Below are 24,056 nucleotides of genomic sequence, written 5' to 3'. Positions count from 1 at the left end.
TTACAATTAAAATTCATATTACAATTCGGGGAAACCATAAGCAATATATGGTTAATATATGTAATTATATATATATATAAATATACTCTATATATGAAAAAGTGTCATACATAATGGTTAAGGTAATGCAGCGATTGGATTGGTTTTAAGCTTAGATCAACATAACTAATCCCAAGCCATTTTGTGTCTGTGTGGGGATTTATTGGCAAATTATATATATATTTAATAATATATACGGCGTTGTTCCTCTCATTCCGACTCGTAATTCTGCGACTTGGAAAATTTGAGTTTTGCAGTACTAATTAATAATATATGTCTAGTTTCCAACTCTCCCATTGCCAAAATGCTTACATACATATATCGCATTTATGACCAGGGAATTATTATATATAATCATTTACATATACGATTCAATTGGGAATCATACAAATCGAACCATTAGATCAAATAGATCTAAAATTAAGTTAATTGCAGCCAAACATTTTAGTTAAGAGATTTAGTTTTCCCTAGACTTTACCAATATCACTTGAGTGTTTTGAAGTTAAAAAAAATACGTTAGTATTTACGGTTAAAAATTTCCTAGAAATATTGTCAAGCTGATCGATCCAGAGATTAGACTCGCGTCTCCCTCAGAATGTATGTATGTATGTACATATATAAGCATGTACTGTCCAATTTCAGTTGGATGACTATTTCCATCCAATATAGGAATGATCGATTGGTTACAATGCGAACACATACACGGTTAGAAACTACGGCACAGCCGAAATTAGCCACATCCTCGGATTTTACAATCACACATATCATACTAGTCAAGTGTTATATATGTATATACATACATATACATATATATAGAAATGAATGAGTGTATTCTGTATACGGTTCGGCCGACTTACGAGTCGTAATAAAGGAACAACTTCGATATAAAAAAAGTCTAAGCCTATACACTGACAGATAAAAAAAAAAAAAGAGCAAAACAACTACAACTAATCGTCGTCGCGCAACTAATCCTTGGCATCCTGATCGGCAGCCTCTTGCCTACTTACGCAATTCAAGAACTCCATTTGAATGTGCGTGATTTGGGTCTTGCTGAAGCATTGCATTTTCTTTTTGAGGAAATCGAAAAACAAATCAAGTTCATCCCGTTTGGCCAATGCCAAGGCCTGGGCCATCTGTTGATGTTGATGCTGCTGGTGCTGATGAAGATGTTGCTGCTGGTGTTGTTGATGATGATGCGGATGATCATCATCCTTGAGCGAACTGCTAACGGTTAAGGGTGTGCCGGTTCCACTGCTTCCACCACCACCTCCGCCGCCTCCTCCAGCACTACTGCCGCAGCTAAGCGAGGGCAATTGGAGTATAGTCGCTGTGGGTGTGGTAAAGGATGTGGTATTGCACAATGCAGCTGCTGCCGCTGGCGTTGTTGTCACCGTGGCTGCATTTAGCGATATGGCCGGAGTGCTGGAAATGGTTACACTGGTGCTTGTCGCCTCGGTGACATCCACCAGGGCAATATGTTGCGTTCCAGTGACCACCGAAGAAGAGGAGGAGGAAGAATTGTTACCGGATGCTCCCGTTGAGGCTCCAGCATTGGCAGTGGTTGTGGTCGTAACCAATGTGAGATTCTTAAGCTTGCCATCAGCCACTGCAGTGCCACCAGCCAGGACACTGTTTGTGGTTGCCCCTGCATATCCGACATGATGCTTCACAGCCACCGTTTGCGTTTCAATGTCCGAGATGCAAAAATCATGGGTATCAATATAATGGAAGCCCTTGGAATCTGTCACATCACTGCCATCGCCATCCACGCCATCGCTCACACTCACTCCGCCCATCTCACAGTCAACATGCGCCCCGCTTGCCTCCTCATATAGGCAGACTTCTTCGTAGTCCACCTCTGCGACAGCGCCCCCATCCTCGTCCAGCTCATGCTTTACAATATCCACCACTTGATGCGCACCATCATCGTCATCCACATCATCCACATCGTCGTCGACGACATCATCATCATCGCCGTGAACTATATGGGACAGCTCAATGCTCGAGATGCTGCCATCATGCTGCGTCTGATGATGATGATGGTGATGATGTGGCTGATGGGGATGATGCTGGTGGGTGTGATGATGATGCTGTTGCTGTTGATGCTGGTGATGATGATGATGATGGTGGTGATGATGCTCATCGGCCACGCTTTCCTCGTAGGCGCTTAATATGAAAGTCTCCGCCTCATCGCTAACTAATGTGATTTGAGAGGTGCCATGATGCGAAGAGAGACCATCATCATCGACTACCTCGTCCTTATCATCGACTGTGGCCTGTTCCTCTTCCTCCTCCTCTTCTTCATATCCCTGTTCATCCTCATCCTCGTCGTTCTTCTCCTGATCCTGCTGCTGTTGTTGCTGATATTGTTGCTGATGCTGTTTCAATTGCAGCATCGTTCCAATAGGAGCCGGATGACCCACACTGCTTGCAAGTGTTTCATAGCTGCTTGCCTGTGTTCGATGGGATTTCAATTTGGGCTGATACACCGTCGACAGAAATTCCAGTTCCTTGGCATACCGCCACTTTGACAAGCGTCCCTCAATGCATTTGGGTGTCCGCAGGCGATACTGATGGTAAGTGTCTCTTAGATTTTTCCATTTACGTCTCACCTCTTGCACTGTGTATTTATCTAAAAGAAATGAAGCCGAAAGGGCAAATGATCAGGACGTCCCTCGTCTCGAATTCTCTTTTAACCACTACTCACTGCCAATCTGCTGGGCCACGTCCTGCCACCCACTCAATATGTCGGATCTTCGTCGCTGGTTTGGTTGCAATTTGTAATTATACAATGTGGGATTTTGTCGCACCAAATTGATGAGTGTCAATATGTCATCCGTTGGCGCATTATCCTTATGATAGCGCTTCCGCTCTGGTGTGGACATGATGTTATTGTTGTTGGTTTTACCTCCTCCTCTCTCACTCTCTGAAACACACACACACACACACACAACTAACACTCACTTACAAAAACACTCACACGCACACACACACACACACACCCGCACGCACGCAACGAGTTGTCCAATTGTAGTTACTGTTGCTGCTACCTTTTGTTTATGAGGCACTCTTCTTGACTTTTGGAAGCATCTACATATGCCGGGCCTTACCAATATCAATTAGTTTGGCAAATAATTTATAAGATCATTGAACGCTTTTCAGCTTGGCGCTTTAAAAAATAAAAATGCATTTGCACAATTTTCCATATCAATTACTATGGTCTAGAGTTGTCACTACGTTGAAATGTTGATTTTGTGCCGCGGGTTGCAACGGCGGCGCTATCGAACCTTATCGCCCAGTGTGAGAAAGTGGCGAAAATACACAACACTGACAGTTCTACTAAATAGCCAAAAGTTATAATCACATTGCTTGGAATAAGTTAACAACATCACATTGCTTGGAATAAGTTAATAATAACTCGAGGGGATTACAACAGTATCCATGAGACTTCTCAAACCGGGCTGGGTCCATCATGACGGTAAGTATCAACAGTTTGCGTGCGTGGACTGTTGCGCCGGTACCGGCGCGCGACTTTCAATCAGTGTCAACAAACATCTAAACTCTATTATTATCGTTTTGAAATAGACAAACCTATCTTTTCGGTGGATATCCATCAGGATTGCACAAAGTTTGCAACAGGCGGTCAGGGTATTGATTCCGGACGTGTCGTCATATGGAACCTTAAGCCGGTGCTATCAGAAAAGGATGAGAATGATGCATCTGTGCCAAAGATGCTGTGCCAGATGGACCAGCATTTGGCCTGTGTCAATTGTGTGCGCTGGTCGCAAAATGGCCTGCTTCTCGCATCTGGATCAGATGATAAGCTCATCATGATTTGGCGCAAATCCCAAGGAGCAAGTGGTGTCTTTGGTACCGGCGGCATGCAAAAGAATCACGAATCATGGAAGTGCTTTCACACGCTACGCGGCCATGCTGGCGATGTACTTGACTTGGCCTGGTCACCCAACGATATATATTTAGCCAGCTGTAGTATAGACAACACGGTTATCATATGGGATGCTCGATCATTTCCGATGATGGTCACAACGCTCAGAGGTCACACCGGCTTGGTTAAGGGGGTAACATGGGATCCAGTGGGGCGTTACTTGGCCTCACAGTCGGACGATCGCAGTGTCAAGATCTGGAGTACAATGGACTGGACCTGCTCCAACACCGTCACCGAACCGTTTGAAGAGTGTGGCGGTACTACACACATATTGCGACTCTCCTGGTCACCAGACGGCCAGTATTTGGTGTCTGCCCATGCCATGAATGGCGGTGGACCTACAGCCCAGATAATCGAGCGCGAGGGCTGGAAGTGTGATAAAGATTTTGTTGGCCACCGCAAGGCGGTGACATGTGTGCGCTTCCACAATTCAATATTGAAGCGAGCCGCTTCTGCTGCTTCCGGATCAGATGCTGGCGGTAGTGGCAAGCCAACACAATACTGTTGCCTGGCTGTGGGTTCCAGAGATCGTTCGCTTTCCGTGTGGCTAACAGCATTGCAGCGACCCATGATTGTGATCCATGAGCTGTTCAATGATAGCATTCTAGATCTCTCCTGGGGACCCAAGGAACGATTGCTAATGGCCTGCAGTGGAGATGGGAGCATTGCTTGCTTACAATTTGCTGATGATGAGCTGGGAACTTCGCTGTCCGAAGATGATAAGAATAGCATATTTCAGCGTTTGTATGGTAAATCCATTGGCAATGGATTAGGTATGCCCGAAAGTGGCTTTAACATTCTAGTTGAAAATCCCGAACTAGCGAGCCAAGCTCTTGACGGTAAAGCTGGTGAAACAAGTAAAATAACTCCGCCCATGCTAATGCCAGAGCTCGAGGGGAGTGTTTCGTTTGCTAGGCCAAGCTTAGACCGTCTCCCGTCTGCATCTCAATCGCCAATGCAGCAAAAACCCATTAGCAAGCAAACAGAGACTCGAACCAAGGATGGCAAGCGGAGAATAACTCCTATGTTTATACCCTTAAATGAGCAAGATGATTTCTATCAAACGACCACCAACTCTGCTGCCACCAGTAGCTCAATTTTAACCTCTTCCTCTTCTTCCGTCTCCTCCTCCGCGACCGCCACTGCGAGCAAATCATCCGATGCTGTTGCAACTCCTGCAGCAGCATCCGATGACCCAGTGCTCTCCAAGAACGTCGATTATCGCTTTGATCCACGCCTTAAAATGCTACAACCTGGTTTACGCCGTCAACCCATTCCCTTTGACATTGCCGAGCTAGAAGGCTTCCCTCGTTCGTTGGGCTTAAACCAAAATGTTCCACCTGCTAATAAAGATGGTGACCAGGCTAGTAGCCTTGCACCCAAGCTAACTATAACGCCAACTAGTAAATGTGAGTTTATCAAACAGACACTTCAACATCGCATTCATGTGTCAAATGGACACCTGAAAACATCGCAGGGCATGTTGGCAAAGGTAACGGCCGGCTCCATCGACCCAGTAGGCATATTGTGGGAATTTTATGTGGGCTCACCTGTGGTTAATGTGAATCTATGTAAGAAATATTGTATGCTTTGTTCCCTAGATGGCAGTATGCGTTTGCTGTCCATCCAAACCGGCTGTCCAGTATTTCCAGCCATCTCTCTATCCAGTTCTGCAATCCATTGCACCTTTGTAAGTACCAATAACCTAATAACAGAACCAATAACTAAACCATTCGTCTTATAGAGTCCTGATAATGAACTCGTCGGTGTTTTGACCGAATGCGGCATCCTGCGAATATGGAATATTGTTAAACGAAATGTTCACATGGCTGCCAGCTGCCAGGATCTGTTGGATAAGCACGGCACGGCTGTAAATTTCATAATAACTGATAAGGGCATGCCATTAATTGCTTTTCCCAATTGCAATTCGTATTCGTATTCAGTGAATTTGCAATCTTGGCTAGTATTGGCCACTAGAGACCCCATCATGTATAATGGCATTCGCGGCACCCTGCCTCGTCAAATGGATGGAGTCAGCCAGAAATTTCCATTGCTCAGCATGCAGGCGAATAGTCAGAATTATTATAGTCTAAGGAGTTCCCAAGAAACGAATACAGAATGTTGGCAACAACCGGCCAAATTTATATTTATCGAAAATCAAATCAAACTTTGCGAAGCCTTGGAATCGCTTGATGAATTCAAGCATTGGCACATGATGATGGTCTTTCAATTGGCCACTTATGGTAGTGAGCATCATTTGAGATTGTTTCTAGATGACTTACTCAACAATCCCGAACCGGGTATTCCACAGGTGCGATTTTTCCACCTCTATTTACTCTTGCTTTCATTTACTAACTTCAACCCACATCTTATTTCAGTTTGTGCCCAAAACAGAACTGATGCAGTGCGCCTTGGACACCTTAAAACCGCATGTTCAATGGCAACGACTTTACGCCGAATATGTTGAACTTTTCAAATTCTGTCGTAGTCAGCGAAATGAAGACATCTTTGCAACACCCGCCCAACCAGCACACACTCCAGCAGCAACAGCTACAACAGAAACAGCAACGCCTCAATCCCCGCCAGCAACTGTTGTGTCAGCTGACCCGGCAGATAAGCTCAACATGGAGATTGCTGCTACCAGCGCCTGCATCGAACAACTTTTTACAAATCCTTCATTTCGAACTGAACTTGCAGAGGCGATATCATCGGAATCATCAACAGCGGCAGCGGCAACCACCTCGGCATCAACAAAATCAGCGGCGACGACGATAACGGGGACGGCGGAAACGGAAAAAATCTTGAACTAACTCAAATCCGATAGTTTGGACTGAATACACACATTCACACACACCACCATCATGATCAATAACCATTATTAATTCATTGGCTTTCAAAGCTAACAAAACGAAACAAAAACATTTTTGTTTTAACTTCATTGTATCCATACACAACAAGTTGTCCTTTACAGGAAACAGAAAACAGTCATGCTTTTATATCTTAGTTTTTTAATCTCCTGCCTCTTGAACGATTTCAAAAGCTAATTCCATTCAGAGTAAACTTCACTGTGAGCCAGTGTGAAAATCCTTGGCCCATAAGAGTCGTCTCTTTGTCTGTATGGCAAATCCAATGCCAATCCAGACAAATATATGAAATAAAAACTGTATATTTTGTACTAAAAATGTTCTCATTTAATAATTTTACCAATATATATATATATATGTATAATAATTGAATTACATTAATTTGTATTATTTGCAAAAAGTTCTCAACATGTAATATACTTTGTTTTATATATATATATATATCTATGTTCTTCTTTGTAATGTTTAATAAGTATATGTATGTATCTATGTATATAGGCGATAGAATTGTATATATCGTTCATGTACAAACTAACGAAAAAAACACGATCGAACGAAGAAAAGAAACTTCTTCCCAAGCGACTGAGCGAAGAAGACTAGAAGAGGAGGAGTGTCATCTCTCCAAAAAACTACAATAGTGAAGATATATAATTTGTTATATGCTAAGGGTAAAAGTATGTTGCGCATTGACTTCAAAACTATCCAGTCAAAAATATATTGGACTTGTTTCTGGCTATCTGGATTTCTTTTTGTCCCGGTTCCCTCAATTAACCCTGTTTATCCGACGACAGTTGTGGCTGGTGCTACAACTGCCGTAGCCTCGGGCTATTGGGCATTATAATGCGGCCCTGGCGTTGGCACACTCTTCAATGGTGAATCGAAATCAACTGGCGGTGCCTCCATTACCGGCGTCTCAGCGGTACCGGCCCCAATCCTCTCCTGCAGTGTCTCATATAACTTGTGTATATGCTCATTGTGTGCCGTTGTCGGTTGCATGGCCTTCATGAGGGTGGCCAAACGTCCGGCTGGCAGTTTATTATGAACATACCACAAAAGCTTCAGCATATGTCTTGACGTCACATTCTCCCGATTGAGGCCAGCAAAAATGAATTCATCGAAGAGGGTGGTGCAAAAATCTTCAGTGGTAAATTCATCGCTCATTGGTATAAGCAAGGCAATCTAGATATGACAAACAAAAGCAAACCTATTAACAATCGAAGGAAAAACAAAAGATGTCCATAAACTCACCAATGAGTGCAGGAAAGGATCCTCATAGGCACGATCATCTTTGCATGCCGAGAGAATCGCTAGGACTCGAAGTACACCCACACGATCCTTGAGCCTGGCCGTGTGGAGAGTATAGTACATGGCCAAAATGCTGGCCACTGAACTCTCCTGAATATAAGCTTCGACAGCATCAGGAGCTGGACCGGAATGCTCAATGGTAGTCAATGCTGATTCTCTTTCATCGGGTGGCAGTTTGGCATGTAAACTGCGACATTGATCATCCACCATAAGGGACATTAGGGCAGGCAGGAATTTGGTAACTACTTGTGAATCCAATTTGGGCTCCTTAAAATCCTGCGAATCAATCATTACCCAGGCACTTAGACCTAGCGCCAGCATGCGCAGCAGAAGAATCAATATTTGATTATCCCTGGGCATGCCCTCGTTATTGATCAGATGATGCAGAATTTTGATGGCAGATGTAGCCAGGAAATTGATGGCATACGGATCGCACAGGGTCATGGACAAATCACCGAGAACCTGCTCTTGGCCACGCTTAATGTTATCAAGAAACCCCTGCAGCTCTCTGGACCGTTTAATATCCACATTTTTCTCCCTTATACACGCATCCAGACACCATGTGAACTTGTGGCACGGATCTATGGAGATTATCTCCTGCACTTCGAGATCGTGCAGGGCCATCAGGAGCTCTGCTCGGAGTGTACAATAGTGGACATTCCGTGTACGCAAAAAGAGAGTACGCAGAAATTGCAAGACCATGTCGTAGAGTTTTACACTGGTGCCAATCATATTGGCCAACTTTTGTACCACCTCTCCCTGTCGCCTAACCTTTGGCGTGGGATGGAAGAACAGATTGTTGAGATTTGTGTGATCAAACAGTATGTGCTCCTTCTCTCTGATGTATTGGGATAACAGTGGTGATACTTCGTCTCCGAAAAGCGATTGATTGTCCCGCCATATCTGACGTTTTACCTCCGTATCTGTATCGGCATAAAGTTCACGATCCCTAACCAATATCCTCAGATACTTGTCATCGATATGCTGGGTATTCCTCAATATGGCCATAACCACAGGCCGCAACGATTTAACACGCACCACAGGAAAGCTTTTGACGAGCAGCTCTTTCAGTTTTTTGTCTCTTTCGCGTGGTTCCTTCTGACCCAACTCATTAATGTGGGCTATTAGTTTGTCGCGCAGCTCCTCCATAAGGGATGTGTGAAAGTCCAAGCGGCGCACTCCATGTAAATCCAATAAAGGTAACATAGGTCTCAACGAGGGTAACAGAACACCATTTTCCAGCTGCAATCAGAGCAAAGATTGGAGTATCAGCATCAGTATCTCCCACTCTGACAACGTAAACAAACCTGAAAACTCTCAATGGCCTTTAGGGGATCCGTGCAAGAGGTGAGGGCCTCACGCAAATACGCCTGGCCTGGTATATTGACCTCCTCCAAGCCGGTGCCATTGTTTTTAGCTGGTGTGCTCATAGTTTTGGTTTTCTCTCTATTCGTGAAATTAAAAACCGTGGCTAAGAGAAAAAAAACACAGTGCCAGAGGAAAATAAATGCTCCCGGTAATCGTTATCGGTTATCGATTATACAGTTCGACTCTTATCGTGGTATCGATAAACGTATCGGTTAAGTCGATAAACGCATCGATATAAATCGATAAGTGCGTGGTCAAATCATGAAAAACCGGAAACCCGCCAAAATGGAAAAAAAGACAAAAGCATCAATCTTCAAGCGGCAAGACGTTGCACTTTGAACAGAACGATCGGCTAAGAAGACTTTTCCCCGTCAATCTATTGATAAAATAAAGTCCTAGGACTTACCTTCTTAAAAAACAGATTCTTGACGAGAGCAAACAATTTCGGGAAAACCCGATAATCTATTTAAAGCAAATATAAAAAGGATCACAGTTAATTTTGAATAAAATTTTTTTGTTGTCAATAACTTCATTATAGCGCCGATAAAAAGTACTACAGTCTTACCACACACAATTTTTTATGTTATCCAGACTGCTTATGGTCTTTTGCTTTATCATTAGAAATCGATAGGAAATGGCAACACAGACTAAAACTTTAATCGTATATTTTACGTCAAATGTCAACCTAGCAAGCCTTGCTTCTATTTTATTCAGTTTTCGTTGGCTATCAACTTTTATTGTTAATCGTGCTTCGCTCGCTCGCTCGGCACTACGGCTGTCTGATTTTTAATTTTTCTAATTTTTAAAAAAAAAATTTTTCGACAATTAAAAAGTTTTAAGCAACGAAATGTTGAAGAGCGACGAGAAGAAGGAAGGTTCTGACCCCGGCCCTGGTCCAGAAAGTGGCGAATCTGTGGATGACGTTGTTCGTGATGAAGTCGACCCGGCTCCAGTGACTAATCCAGGCATTGAATCTGGTGTGGCGTGCAAGGAATCAAATGGCGCAGGCGATGCTAAAGGCGATATTAAAAACGAACCAAGGGCCATCCTTGGTGGATACCATGCTAGAGCTAGAAAAGACCGTGAAGACGGTGATGCAGCCAATTTGGGGGAGAATGACAAGGAAACGACACCGGATGCAGAAGGTGAGCCGTTATTACCCATTTCAGTGGCTGAGGATCCGTTGGCGAAGCATCCATTACAAAACACATGGACACTGTGGTATTTGGAGAACGATCGCTCCAAATCGTGGGAGGATATGCAAAATGAGATCTCCAGTTTCGATACCGTTGAGGATTTCTGGAGCTTGTACAATTACATTAAGCCGCCATCGGAAATCAAAATGGGCAGTGATTATTCACTGTTCAAGAAGAACATTCGTCCCATGTGGGAGGATACAGCCAATCAGCATGGTGGTCGCTGGGTCATCACGTTGCACAAGAGCTGTAAGACGGACTTGGATAATCTATGGCTGGATGTTCTTCTCTGTCTAATTGGCGAGGCTTTCGATAATTCCGATCAGGTGTGCGGTGCCGTTGTAAATATACGTGGCAAAAACAATAAAATCTCCATTTGGACATCAAATGGTAATAAGGAGGATGCTGCCATGGAGATTGGTCAAAAGCTGCGCGATGCTCTATGTCTGGAACGGCACAATTACTTGCAATATCAACTACACACTGACACAATGATCAAACAGGGCTCCAATGTCAAATCCATATACACATTGTAAACATATTGTAAACTAATAATTCAACCACAATCTGCCCCCCCCTGGACATCCACATACACATTCACACAAAAGCAAAATGCAGTAAATTGCCCTTCTTATTAATGGTTAGAATCATTCGCAATAACTCAAACACAAATGATACATAAAATGTATCTACCCCACTGACTGTCCACATTACCAAACAATAACAACAAACACAATACATGGACTCCTCCTCCGCAACCATCAAATGGGTCAGACGAGGGTCAGCGATTGATGAAGAGATTGCTAACCATCAATTAAAGAAGCAGCAAGCGAAAAATTTTTGAATATTTTTTATTTTGACGTTTGAAATTGAAGTTTTGATGACAATCATTGGGATTGCTCTTAAGAATTTGACTGACCAAATCAGGGTAAGAGGATATTGCGAAATATTTCCTAACAGCTTGGCTCAATAAGGATTTGCCAACAGGATGTGAATAGTCATGGGCACACAGCCTGGTAATATTATGACTAATTCGCTGTCTTATGAAACCTTTGAGGTTAAATAGAAATCCCCCCTATAACCAAACGATGATTAATGCGTTGCCAACTAGGATGTGCCGTCCTTTTGTTGGCTTCTACAATAATAACGTATACGCACGGTATGCCTGAAAAACTATTAACATTCGGAATAATATTCAGAAGGTTCCAGAGCGTGGCTAGGATTTAATTAAGGGACAGCTCTTGCTCATAGCCAGGCGGCTACGCCCTTGTGAAGGTATCTATAAGAGGGTAGGTGAATCATTTCTTTTTGCTAATAGGAATCCTAGCTCCGAGGTTCAACCTAAATTTTTGTCTGGGCCTATTCTGACCTTTCAGTCACATGGCATTTGTTAATTTGCAATGACACTTTAACAATTGTCAATTGTGTAGTTTCTCTTAGAGCCAAATGACAAATTCAAGTACATACATAGTTATAGTTGCACAGAGCATGCTAAAAGTGGGTGGAGTGAAGAAACTAACGAAAGGAAACGAACTAAAACACGAATCTTTGACTAAAACAGAGCTGCTTGATTGCCATTGGCCAATTGGTCTAAGCTGCAGGAGGCGTGGTTGCTTTGGGTTTGGGGATGGAGATGACATTTCTCAATGGGGGATGGGGGATGAATAATGAAAATAAATAATAACAAATGCCTAAAATTAAACAAAAATACATAGAAGGTATATATGAATTGTGGGCTCTCAATTGATAGATAAGAAATGGAATTAAATTTATCTATTTGTTTTTCTTTCATTCATTGAATTTGTTTATGCTTTTTTGTTCGATCAATATCTGCAAATTGACTGATTTATATACCATCTTTCATTCCCATTCCTATTTGCCATTTTCTTTTTATTAAGACTACAACTTGGTAAAGTAACTCAATAAAAAGTGTAAAACTGAATCAAAGTAGCTTCTCTTCAGCTACCTGAGACAATTTGCAATCCAACGCATCTGTCGCCAGCGACGGCGGCAACAGGAGCAGAGACAGCGGCAACATGTGTTGTCAGAGGCGTCAATGATGGCATCCCAATGCTTACTTATTTCCCACCCACTCTCGTCCCCTCTCTCTCTCCCTCTCGATTTCTTTCTCTCACTCACACTCTTTGTCGTCTTGGTCTGATTCCCCTGATTCCTCTTTTTTTAGTTGACAATTGTCAACAAAGCGCACGTAAAGCGATTACCAACAGAGGACCGCGTGAGTGCATGCAGATGGAGATGAGGATATGGAGATGAGAATAGAGATTTTAGACATATGTGTTCTTGAGTGTGTGTGTGCGTGTGTGTGTGTTTCCATCTATGTCGAATATTTGTCAAATCCGACGCCAACGGCACTTAAGCTCCTCAAGTATGTGTACATAGAATCCTTCCCCAACTCCCACAAACCCCGCCAACCAAAACAAGTATCATTTAGATATATCTAGCAATTCCAACTAATTCAAGGACCAAAACTGATTTTTGGCAAGGAGCAGTAAAATGAATCACAATAGAGTTTAAATTTTGTCTAAAATGTATTTGTATGCAGTTGAATTCCCATTATCCCGGACAATGAGGCATTTCTGGATGGGAGGGAAGGGGAGTCAATATATTACACCGCACAGTGGTTTTTTTTTTCAATATATTAAATATAATACCTATAAATATTTGACTGTGGGTAGGTAATATGAAGTTTTGTTCAAATGCTAAGAACCCCGTAAGGACAACATTTCTGATCAATGAAAAGTTTATTCCATGTTCATTCATTACAAATACAATTCTGAGAAAAATAGGTATGAAAAATTCGGAAAAGTCCTTGTCAATTTTCGGTATTTCTGGTTCAAATAAGTTTTTTCAAACATGCAATTGTTTAAAATCGGTTAGAAACTTGCCGAAATGTTGTCTAACAAGGAAAAGGACAGACTAAACGACTGAAAAGACCTGATCTGCCATTTAGACCTAGAGACGGACTAAAATTTTCCAATTTTTGGCTGAAAACGAAATGTATTAGAGCTGGGCGTAGATAAAGTTTTTAACTAAAACGAGTCACTAAACTAAGGGATGCTAAGAATCCAATAACCTGAAACTAATTCCAAAATCTAAGACTTAGTTTAGTTCTAAGACTTTTACAATTCTAGTTTATAAATTAAATTTATGATATTAAATTGCAGGCCTCTTAAAAAATATAAAATTTCAATTACTTTAAATAAAATTGTAAAAAAAAAACGAAAATAAATGAATGCCAACTAATTCATTAGCCGCAATAAAATTGAACAAATTTTTCTTTATGAACAAAATCAAGCCAGGAACCAGAAACGCGAACGTCCGCCTTGATTGCATGTGATGGATGGATAGATGGATGGTTGGATGGAAGGATGGATGGATGGATGGCCCTGAATCTCGATGGGCTGTTACGGATATGTTCGTCCAACCACTCATAACTTTTGGGGGTGGTATTCTACACTCAACTAAAAGCAAATGACAACAACAACAACAGCAGCAAGAACAAGGCCAAACATTTAAGGCCAAGTATTTAGTCAAGGCATCGACTATCCAAATATCCTGTTGGAGAGAGAATGAACTAAAATAACCCACCATTTTGGGAGAGTAACTAAATGATGAAGGGGAAAAAAAGGTGAAGAAAATACAAATTTCTCTTTCATTTCGTTTCAAATAAGATCGAATTTTGATACGCCCAAGAGGATTGTTTACTTAAAAGTGGAGTCCTTTCCGTGTTATACAGTTTAAGTTCACTGAGATGTACATTTTTGTCAGTTAGTAGGACTTACTTTACTTTTCTCTAAATACCCTTCTCTAACTTTCAACTAAAGGGTATGCAAAAATAGCAGAAGACACAAAGTTTTAAATCTAAAAATGAGAAGAAAAAAATGGAAAAAGAATGAAGCGACAACAACATTGATGGCAGCGACGGCATCAGCGACTACGGCACATTGCAATTTACATGCAAACAAACAAATAAGCCCAGGCAACCCACAAAACCACCCACTTTGAGCCACCAAAACCAAAACACATGGTATCTCTTTCATACCTCTCCGATTGCCGTTGCTGCTGTTCTCTGTCTCACTGTCTGTCTGTCTGTCTGTCTATCTGTCGTTCGCTGAACATTTCAATCAACGCTCGAGCGAAAAGTGAAAAAAAAAGAAATAAAAGCAAGGATAATATGGCAAAGCCCAGTATTGTTGGTGGTTGGAGTAGGTGTAAGAGTGTGACGAGTGTCGTTTGGATGGTGGAGAGTGGGGGGAGTACGGTGATAGAGCCGCCGCCCAAGCGGAAATGGATGCGCACACAAAAGTGGCACAAATTGTGTGGCATGTGTGAGGCAAGAAGAAGATGTCGACCAAGAAAAAGAATTCACACTAACCACATAAAGTCGCTGGAATATGGCCAGACTCAACAGTGAAGATCAGTAAGGAGAGTAAATGATTCACTTGAGGGCTTCACTCCTTGATCGTTAAAGAAACTTCTTTCCAAGTGTAATCCTTCCTGCTATCCTTCCATCAAGTGCAATAACATTGCAATAGACAGCAGCCGTTGTTACATGAATTTTCTTTTACTTAACCCACCCACTCCCTCGCTCTCCCCCCATTCGACATGGTTCTGGTTGTTGTCTTTGTTTTCCTTCTCATGCAGTGGGCATTGCCATAACAACGGTTAACCGAAATACATTTTAAAAGCTTTGCCAAAAGAGTTTGAGAGACAGAAAAAAAAAGGAAGAAAAACCAGGACAAAAAAATTCTACAACCAGAGTATCCAAATCCAAAGTGTAAACATTCACACAGCCTGCATTATTGTGTGTGGGAGAGACAGAGAGGGCGTAAGAGATAGAGGGTCAGGGGAAACAGGGTGTTTCCATTATACAATGCGCGCCTGGACAACAGCTTCCTTCCGAGCTGTGACGTCTGATGTACGTACGCAAAAAATACACACACACACACACACACACATCTATACACCAGGACCGCATTGAGGCAAAAGAAGGTGGAATAACAGAAATAAAGGGGCCCCTCATCACACAGGTAACTCATTGTAGACCCAATACTTTTACAAATCCGCTCCTGTCCATACATTCAGACGTTCTGACTACGAGAACGAGGACGAGGACGAATGGCGGAAGGCCAGGCACAACGCAGCAACTGCTGCTAAAAAACAGTATTTATTTCAAACAAACCTACTACTACTACCACAGAAAAAAAAGAGAAACGAAACGAAAAGAATAAAACAGATTTTATTCAAAAAAAGAGGAAAAAATCCAACCAGAAGCATCGTAATACCGAAAAGAATGAAACGTCAGGATACTCGCACCACTGCAGGACCAGGACACACATTGCAATTGCTTGGCAACAGCAACAAAAGCTTCGCCTGCTGTTGCTGCTGCTGCACTAGATCCTTGGGGGTGCCGCTAATGAAGACGCAAAGAGCCAACAGCCCAGCAGGCGTTGGTCCATTAGACGACATACTCGCATCTGCATGCCAGTCTATTGTAATAGAAATTATAAGCGTGGAGGATGCGTTTTTTATTTTTTGTGTGTGTGGGAGCTGTCGTTTTAGCAACACGTTGCCCATAACCAACAACTCAACTCTTCTCCACGCCAGATCTACTCTTCATTATGTGTTGTATCTTTTGTTTTGTGTGCAAAATCTAGAGAGCTCCACGTCCAAACGCCCAACATACTCAGTGAAAATTGACAACACGGTCGGTTCTCTGAAAATTGGCAACAATGCAATGAAACATCCAATGAGATACAAACAAGGATTACTCGGGAAATCGGTTAAAAGACACTGAATCCTAGCTAGGCTCTTGGCAACAAGGTAAACTCATCATCATCGATCGATCGATCGTCCAAGGTCGCATTGGCCTGAAATAAACTGACAATCTCATTGGCATCCTGCATTATTGCTTTCTTCTATTATGCGGCTTTGAGGGTGGAATTCTTTGCCACTTTATCTGCTGATGCGCAGCTTATGTCGCACCACCAACTAACCAAAGCACAACACAGCCGCACACCCACTGCGGTTGTGGTTGCTGCTTCTGCTGCTGCTGCTGCTTACGCCTCGTTTCATTTTAAACAATTCATAATTTTAAAATCGTAACGAACGCAGGAGCAGCAGCAGCAACACTCACACTCATTTCGGTTACTCGTTCGCTCGGTCCTTGGTCCTCATAGTCCTGATGCCTGATGTTGTGATGGTCCTGGTCTCGGTCTCGGGTTGGCTTTCGCGTTGCTGTTGATGCTGCTGCTGCTTCTGTTGGTGCTTCTCATGATGGCATTGCTGTTGGTTTCATTTGATTTTTAACTGTCATCGACGGCAGTTGAGTTGAGTTCACTTCGCCTCTGTCAATCCGGTGCAATTTTTAACGGTATCTACGGAAAGTGTTTACAAAAAAAAAAAAACTCTAAATTGAATCTAATTCTTTTATTGTTTTGTTTCTTTTTTTTTCTGTGTGTGAAGTTTTACAAAAGATCATAACAAAAAAAAAGGTGAGGATCCTTCAAATGAAATATAGTGTCAAAGGCAAACAATTTATCAAAAATATTGAATCTAAATCGAGCCAAAGGCCTCGAAGTAATTAGAAAGACTTTAAGACAAAAAGCTTCTAATCATTTCAAAAAAAAATTCCCTCTAGAACCTTTCAGAGATCTCAAGCAAGGACTTTTGTCGCTTACAATAGTTTTGACTGATCCTTTAAAGGTACTAGAGCTGGAAAAACTATGCCTATTAGATTGATAGTTAAACTCATGGACCTATATCGAACTGTCTGCAAAATTAATTCAACTCCCCCGTCTCAGTCCAGAAGGAGTGCAAACAAAGCATGTAAACTGCGTAAATTATTTAACCATAACTCATATGGGCAACAAGCCCAGTCAAAAGGGTTGCACAACCAGACTCAGTCTCAACCGCACACACACAGGGTTCAAATCAAATTCGATTAGGGTAACGATGTGTGTCTGGCCAGCATGGACAACTTGCAAATGAAATTTCGTCAAATTTTCAAGCACTGCAGTGCAGCACACACACACACACACACACTGTCTCTCCGTATCCATTTATCGCATGGCAAAAGAGCCACAAGTGGCACATTATTTTAATTCGCAGTCAAACGTTGTAACGTTAACACCACCAACAACATGTCAGCAGTAACAAATTTCATGTGTGCGACAGAATCGTGGCAATGAGTCCAGGGTAAGGGCAGGACGAGGGCACAGACACGCACAGGACCAGAAAATAGCCATCGAAGTTAGCCTTAAAAGTTTGGGCGCCAGGCAGTAAGTGGCTATAGATTGCGAACCTTTGACCCCTAAAGTATGCAATGGACAGTTTAAAGATTTGCTATTTAAAACAAACAAAATCATTTTTGAAATGTCTTCTAAGTAAAGTAAGTAAAATCATTTTTGAAATGTCTTCTAAGTAAATACATAAAAACGTATACTTATGCATGGTACTTTGGTATTATGACATACCAAATTCAATATTCAATATTATTGGCACATTTCTGTTGCATACTTTAGGGGGTTTCATGTTGCATTACTGATTATAGTGAGCGTTATGATAAACAACATTTTCATTAGATATATAGAATGTTTTTAACATAAATATTTTGTGCTGTAGACATTAATTTCCTTCTTAATAAAATCAAATTCCATGTGAGATTTTAGGGAACAGTAAAAATTTCGTTTAGTCCAGATGATAATTTAACAAATTCTGCAAGATTTCGAGAATAGAATAACCTCAATAGATTTTCAAAAGACTAACCACCATGTCATATAACTAAAACTAGTTGGAAATTACAACAATTAAGAAAAAAAACGATTTGAAAGCGAAAGTTTTGTTTTGATTCCGTTAAAATCATTCAGAATCGGAAACTTTCGTCTCAGGCCTTGAAGGTAAATGGAGTGCCATCTGGCTCCCTCTTACCCTTTAGCACTTCGACCTGAAAAGGGTCAAAGGTAATTATATAACCTCCATGATATCCTACATGGAACGTACATAGGCTAATGAAGAATATCTAAACTATGTATATAAATGTTGTGACTTTTCAATTTTGGGCGCTTCAGATACTGTTGCGGACCTGTCATTATCAAATGTCAACTTACGAGTTTAAAAACTTTTCAGTTTGCGGCAGGATCATGTGAGGATTAGGGTTGCTTTCCCTGAGTTCAGGTGGTTGTGGTGAGTCGGTGGGTCTATGAGGTCTGTCTGTCTGTCAGTCGTTTGGTCGGCTTAGCGTTGTTTGATTTGCTGTAATTATGTTATAAAGTTGTTTCCCCGGACAAAGTGCTAGTTAAGTGTATGACTGTAAAGGGGGGAGAGGGTTGAGTTGCGTGGCTTCGCCCAGAGAGGGTGGTTTGATTTATGCCATATCAATCAGACCACATCTAAAGGGAGGGCGAGCGTTATACACTCTACGCTTTTCCGCCAGGGTTGCACTTTCTATCCAGATGCTACACAGATGTAAAAGTAGTAACTTTAACTGCCAACTGCGTTTTAATTGAAAAATAAAGAAAATCAGCGGAAAGAGAGCAAAAAAAAAAAAAAAGAAGCAAGATGTGTTCTTCTTCTTTGCCTTCGCCTTTCAGATGGCACAAACAAAACTGTTTGTTGTACTTGCACTTTTCGCATAAATCTCGGTTGGCTTAAAAGAAAAGTTTCGACCATAAAAAGGAAAACTTTTGGATTTGCTCAGTTGGCGGCAAAACCGAGAAGCGGCATCTGCTGATTGAGAGCCGCCTAGTTTCCGACGTTCGGGCAATTAAAAAACGAAAGAAAGAATGAGAAAGTGGGTCCTAAAGGTGGGGATGAGATGGCGGGGGGACTGTCAGCGACAGCATCAATCAGTGGCCATGCCCACTGACGCCTTAATTAACATAATCTAAATAATTTAATTTTCAACTTTGTCTCGCAACAATTTCCCTTGTTTTTGGGTTTTTGGTTTCTGATGAAGCTGCCCAAAAAATGCAAATCAACTCAATTCGAAGGACTCTTCTTCTCCTCGACAGTTGGAAACTTTTTTTGTTTTTTACATATTTTTACAACGAAATGAAAAAACAATAAAAAAACACAAAACTCAAGCGTCGTCATCGGCTGTGTGAGTTTTGTTAACAATAAAATATCAAAAAAGAAACAAAATTAAAACAGAAACTTTTTTTTTTTTTTTTGTTAAATGCGAAAATGAAAGAGCAACAAGGCACAACAGAAGTAGCAGCAGCAGCAGCAGAGGAGGAGGCGGAGGACGAGTATTTTGAGTTAGAGAATTGACAGGCAATGTGGGGGAAGACAGCAGACAGGATACAGTCAGGTTGAATGTGGCAGGCAGCAACATCAAGTGCCTCAACAGTTTGGCAACACAACAATTGAGTTTTGTCCTCAGTCACACTCGTCGCCTCTTCCTGTCGTCTACTGCTCCACCTCCTTCCCTCACGAGTCCTGTGCCCTGTGTTGAAACATTTAATTTGCTGGAATTTGGCGTAACGTGTAAGCTTATTAACGCTGCCACAGCTGCCCCAAAAGACTGTGTGTGTGTGTGTTTGTGTGTGTGTGTGTTTTGGGTGGCAGAAACATTTTTCAGGAGGGTGAAAATGATTGAGGTAAATATGATTTTATAATGCTTCTTGTTTGCTTTTCTATGCAAATTTTACACTGAATATTCCTAGACAATGGTATTAAAACTTTATAAATTGCTTGGACAAAAAATATATAATCTCTTCACGTGCTGATCTAAATAGAATGTGTACATATATGTAGCTAAGTTTATTCTCTTTATCAGAGCATAAGAAACTTTGGTAATAAGTTCAACAAACACTTAATATGCTTATGCTTTCGATATCAAACTAACTAATTAGATACACTGACTAAGTAGTCACAAGTGTGGGCAAGACATAAAACGTCCAAAAGTCCAATTAAACCGACGGAACTCATAATCCTTCAAAAACTTATTAAACCAATCTGTTTTCAAGTTTAGACAATCTATTTACCTTAAATCGATCTTAAAACTTGAAATAAAAAAAAATTCTTAGTGAAATGGGAATATTTGCGCCAAAAAGTATGCAATGGTTAGTTAAAGAAGTCATACACACATATGAATTCAAAATATTTAGGTTTCTCTTTATTAATTCTTTAATCGTCTATTGCATACTATATATAGAACAATTTTTCTACTCATTTTAGATTACATTAATAACATCATTTATTTAAGATGATAATAAATACATATATAAATATGGAATCCTAAAGAAACTAGACAGATAAACCAAGAACTGAATTTGGGAAATTCCTTAAGAATTCTCATAATTTTTTAACTTTTCAAACCTGAAGTTATGGCAATTTTTAAACGATCTTTTTATAGCAATCTTAAAATTCTAATTTAAACTTGATAAACTAATTTCTTTAAACACCTTTTCATTTTACAAACACATTAAGATTTCACTTTTGGATATCGCTATAAAATTGGCCAAAATCGGAAAAAGAAGTCTAAACCTTAAAAATTACTTTCAGAAACTGTAAAAATTCACAAAAATCATTAACTAATCTGTAATTTGTTAAACACATTTCATTTTTAACATGTGCTAAATTGGAATGAATTGAGATATGATATAAAAATTACTTTCGTTCTCTTGTTGTTGGTAAGGTCAGGTCAGGTCTAGAGGTTAGGAAGAGAAAATCAAAGAAAAGGAGTCAAAAATATTCCAAATTGTTGGAAGCTTTTGGGGATAGAGAATATTTTCTATGAACCAATTGGAACTGATAGATTCTGAGACCTTAAATATTATCTTAATCTTAAATGTGGAAACAATGGAGTCATCTTATTAATTGCCATGGATGGATAAGGCACATCTTGTGTGTGAGAATTAAGCAAGAAAAAGGTGGAGTCAGTCTCCCGTGAGAGACAAAGACACAAAGGCAATGGCAAATGCAAATAAATCTTAAGTGAAAGATTTCCAAGTCAGGGACAGACAATTGTGTTTAACTTGAACATTTTGCTTCTCCATTGCAGACAACGGGCTGAAGACGATGAAGGACAATACAACAGGCAATGGGAATGCATCTGGTGTGGGTTTGGGGGTGGGTGTGGTATCATCTACACCGCATGATGTAACAAATCCAACAAATGTGCCGCCGCCAACAACGGCAGCATCGGCAATAGGAGCAACTGCGGCAACGGCAGCAGAAGGCACCACGAACACTTCCTCTGCTCAGGTGGCCGCACAGCCGGCGACACAGAATCCAAGGAAGAGCAATATACATGAGTTGCGTAATCAGGATTTTGTTAGTCGTTTAATGGCTGCCACTCCACCGTATCTCTATTCGGCACCGGTGGGACCGAATAATTTCTTTTCAGTGATATGTTGCGTTCATTGGTTCAGGCAAGGAATAATGAGACTGCTAGGGTATTGCAATTGCAACAGCAGCAACAGCAGCAGCAGCAACACCAACAACAACAACAGCAGCAACAACAGCAGCAGCAACAACATCAACAACAGCAGCAATCATCGTTGGTTAGACGTCCAAGAAAAAGATCCTGGTCACATCGTCCCTATTATGAGCAACTGCGTGAGCGACGCGAAACGGAAGAGAAACAACAGCAGCAACAACAACAGCAACTACAACAGCAACAACAACAACCACCATTTGGATTAGAGAAACCTCTTGAATTGACCACCACCAATAAATCGGGTGTAACTCCCTCACCCACAGCCTCCTCCTCATCATCATCGACCTCACCGTATGCCAACTATAAATTGGAAACGACAAAACCTCTGACCAATCAATTGAAATCCTCTCTGGGTGGTGCTGTCGATAGTACTTTGCAGGATAATACACCGCCGGCTGCTTCATTGCCACCACAAGATTTGGTATTGCCACCGCCGCCGCCCGTTTGGTATCCACCACTTTATCCACCCTATGGCATAGATCCTTTGCATTTTTTTATCGATCTACGCGTTTCTGGTCACATTTATGATCGCAAAAAGGAAAATGTCTCACCGAATAGTGCAAATCAACAGCAGCAACAGCAACAACAACAAATTGAAGATGCTCCAGGAGATGGAACCAGAGGTGGCAGCACATTGGCAAGTAATCTATTAAGTAAACAACGACATGGTTCCGCCTTCACAGTGCCCATACCCAAATCAGCTCAATCCTCAAATGATGCCATTAACTTGTGCTCCAATAGCACTTCAACTGCATCTGGTGGTGGTGGTGCTGCTGCTATTCCAACGCCACCAACTGGTCATCATCATCATCATACACATTCACATCATTCGGCCACATCTTTGGCCAAATTCGAGCATTATGCTAAATATTATGATCTCGGCGAGAGTAAAGAGAATCAACCAGCCTCTAGTACAGCTGCCGCGGTGGCAGCTGCTGCAGCAGCAAATCTATCCAATCTCTCCAAGACGGGAGCCTCCTATATGCTCCAACATTTGCCACGTCTCTATAGTCAATTCGCTGCCCAGCAGCAACTCCAACAACAGGACTTGGACGCCAAATCGGAATCAGCTTCGGCCACAGCTACCGAACTTTGCGATGAGGATGACTCCTTGGGGCGCGGATCGAGTGATACTGCCGTCATGGATTGCGGTGGTGTTGGCATTCAGAATAACAATTGTGACATCGATGTGGAAATCATTGATTCGATTAAATATCGCACAGACGGCGAGAGCAGTCGCTGCTCTAGCAACGATGAGGCCACCTCAGTAACGCAAATCGATTGACTTTTAACAGAAATAGATACTAAAATTAAGTATGAATACTAATAACTAATAATTCTATATTATACCTACCTACCTACCCACTAATGAATAAACGAACGAATATATGTACACACACCTATGATAATTTCAATTTAAAGTGGCAATTTTAGACATACCTACAGGTTTTGCCATTTGGATTACGGATAAGAAGGATTTTTGAAATCAAATATACTGAAATTTTCCATCTCCCGGACTGATATTGTACCGCAAAGTGATAAAAATAAGCGAAGTATTCAGCTAGGTCGTGAAGACTATAAAGAACATGTGAAAAAGCCATGAATCGAGAATGGAGTTTGTTGATCAAAGCTCAGGTTTGTATTTAGTTGTTTGGGTACTAATCTTAGGACATAACGTAAAGTATGCCTACTTGAGTAACTAATCTACATATTAAATCTCTTTTGAAAGTGCCATAAACGCTTCAGTCCTAGATTTACGATAAGAGACTCTTGCTTAGAGTGGTAATCTTTTGAAATATTCATCATAAAAGTGAATAGTGTTGGACTAGGATTAGGATTAGAAAACCCCGTTGAAAAATTGATTCAAAGTTCCT

General features: G+C 41.3%; 5 protein-coding genes across 5 annotated transcripts; 3 read left to right on the top strand and 2 right to left on the bottom strand.

The window, feature by feature from the left end:
* Positions 1-139: 139 nt before the first annotated feature.
* LOC137581843 (ecdysone-induced protein 78C) lies at positions 140-3,283 on the bottom strand. Its single transcript, XM_068296209.1, has 2 exons — positions 2,747-3,283; positions 140-2,671 (listed from the first exon to the last, which is right to left on the bottom strand). Exons 1-2 carry the CDS (start codon positions 2,922-2,924, stop codon positions 1,005-1,007), a joined length of 1,845 nt encoding a protein of 614 aa, XP_068152310.1. The 5' UTR covers positions 2,925-3,283; the 3' UTR covers positions 140-1,004.
* Positions 3,284-3,352: 69 nt separating this feature from the next.
* Positions 3,353-7,585, top strand: Hira (histone cell cycle regulator-like protein). The gene is made up of 4 exons (XM_068296196.1): positions 3,353-3,517; positions 3,625-5,675; positions 5,730-6,296; positions 6,364-7,585. Exons 1-4 carry the CDS (start codon positions 3,481-3,483, stop codon positions 6,793-6,795), a joined length of 3,087 nt encoding a protein of 1,028 aa, XP_068152297.1. The 5' UTR covers positions 3,353-3,480; the 3' UTR covers positions 6,796-7,585.
* On the bottom strand, positions 7,154-9,675 carry NELF-B (negative elongation factor B). The gene is made up of 3 exons (XM_068296222.1): positions 9,462-9,675; positions 8,098-9,396; positions 7,154-8,028 (listed from the first exon to the last, which is right to left on the bottom strand). Exons 1-3 carry the CDS (start codon positions 9,582-9,584, stop codon positions 7,675-7,677), a joined length of 1,776 nt encoding a protein of 591 aa, XP_068152323.1. The 5' UTR covers positions 9,585-9,675; the 3' UTR covers positions 7,154-7,674.
* Positions 9,676-10,243: 568 nt separating this feature from the next.
* Positions 10,244-11,290, top strand: LOC137586735 (eukaryotic translation initiation factor 4E1-like). The gene has a single exon (XM_068302870.1). It carries the CDS (start codon positions 10,370-10,372, stop codon positions 11,252-11,254), a length of 885 nt encoding a protein of 294 aa, XP_068158971.1. The 5' UTR covers positions 10,244-10,369; the 3' UTR covers positions 11,255-11,290.
* Positions 11,291-16,964: 5,674 nt separating this feature from the next.
* LOC137586942 (basic-leucine zipper transcription factor A) lies at positions 16,965-23,581 on the top strand. Its single transcript, XM_068303151.1, is given in 3 exon segments — positions 16,965-17,233; positions 21,745-22,080; positions 22,083-23,581. Coding segments are annotated over 2 exon segments (1,704 nt in total). The 5' UTR covers positions 16,965-17,233; positions 21,745-21,761; the 3' UTR covers positions 23,468-23,581.
* The last annotated feature ends 475 nt before the right edge of the window (positions 23,582-24,056 follow it).

The sequence above is a fragment of the Drosophila tropicalis genome, unplaced genomic scaffold (genome assembly GCF_018151085.1).
Source record: "Drosophila tropicalis isolate 14030-0801.00 unplaced genomic scaffold, ASM1815108v1 contig_158, whole genome shotgun sequence".
NCBI lineage: Eukaryota > Metazoa > Arthropoda > Insecta > Diptera > Drosophilidae > Drosophila > Drosophila tropicalis.
This window is presented reverse-complemented; position numbering and strand designations above follow the sequence as displayed.

Excerpts from the sequence above, each read along its gene's own strand:
- NELF-B (XM_068296222.1), bottom strand. The coding sequence starts at position 9,584 with ATGAGCACACCAGCTAAAAACAATGGCACCGGCTTGGAGGAGGTCAAT. Across the intron at positions 9,397-9,461 it reads AGGCCATTGAGAGTTTTCAG|CTGGAAAATGGTGTTCTGTT; the intron begins GTTTGTTTACGT and ends CTCTGATTGCAG. Across the intron at positions 8,029-8,097 it reads ATCCTTTCCTGCACTCATTG|ATTGCCTTGCTTATACCAAT; the intron begins GTGAGTTTATGG and ends TGTCATATCTAG.
- Hira (XM_068296196.1), top strand. The coding sequence starts at position 3,481 with ATGAGACTTCTCAAACCGGGCTGGGTCCATCATGACG. Across the intron at positions 5,676-5,729 it reads CTGCAATCCATTGCACCTTT|AGTCCTGATAATGAACTCGT; the intron begins GTAAGTACCAAT and ends TTCGTCTTATAG. Across the intron at positions 6,297-6,363 it reads CCGAACCGGGTATTCCACAG|TTTGTGCCCAAAACAGAACT; the intron begins GTGCGATTTTTC and ends ATCTTATTTCAG.
- LOC137581843 (XM_068296209.1), bottom strand. The coding sequence starts at position 2,924 with ATGTCCACACCAGAGCGGAAGCGCTATCATAAGGATAATGCGCCAACG. Across the intron at positions 2,672-2,746 it reads CGTGGCCCAGCAGATTGGCA|ATAAATACACAGTGCAAGAG; the intron begins GTGAGTAGTGGT and ends CATTTCTTTTAG.
- LOC137586735 (XM_068302870.1), top strand. The coding sequence starts at position 10,370 with ATGTTGAAGAGCGACGAGAAGAAGGAAGGTTCTGACCCCGGCCCTGGT.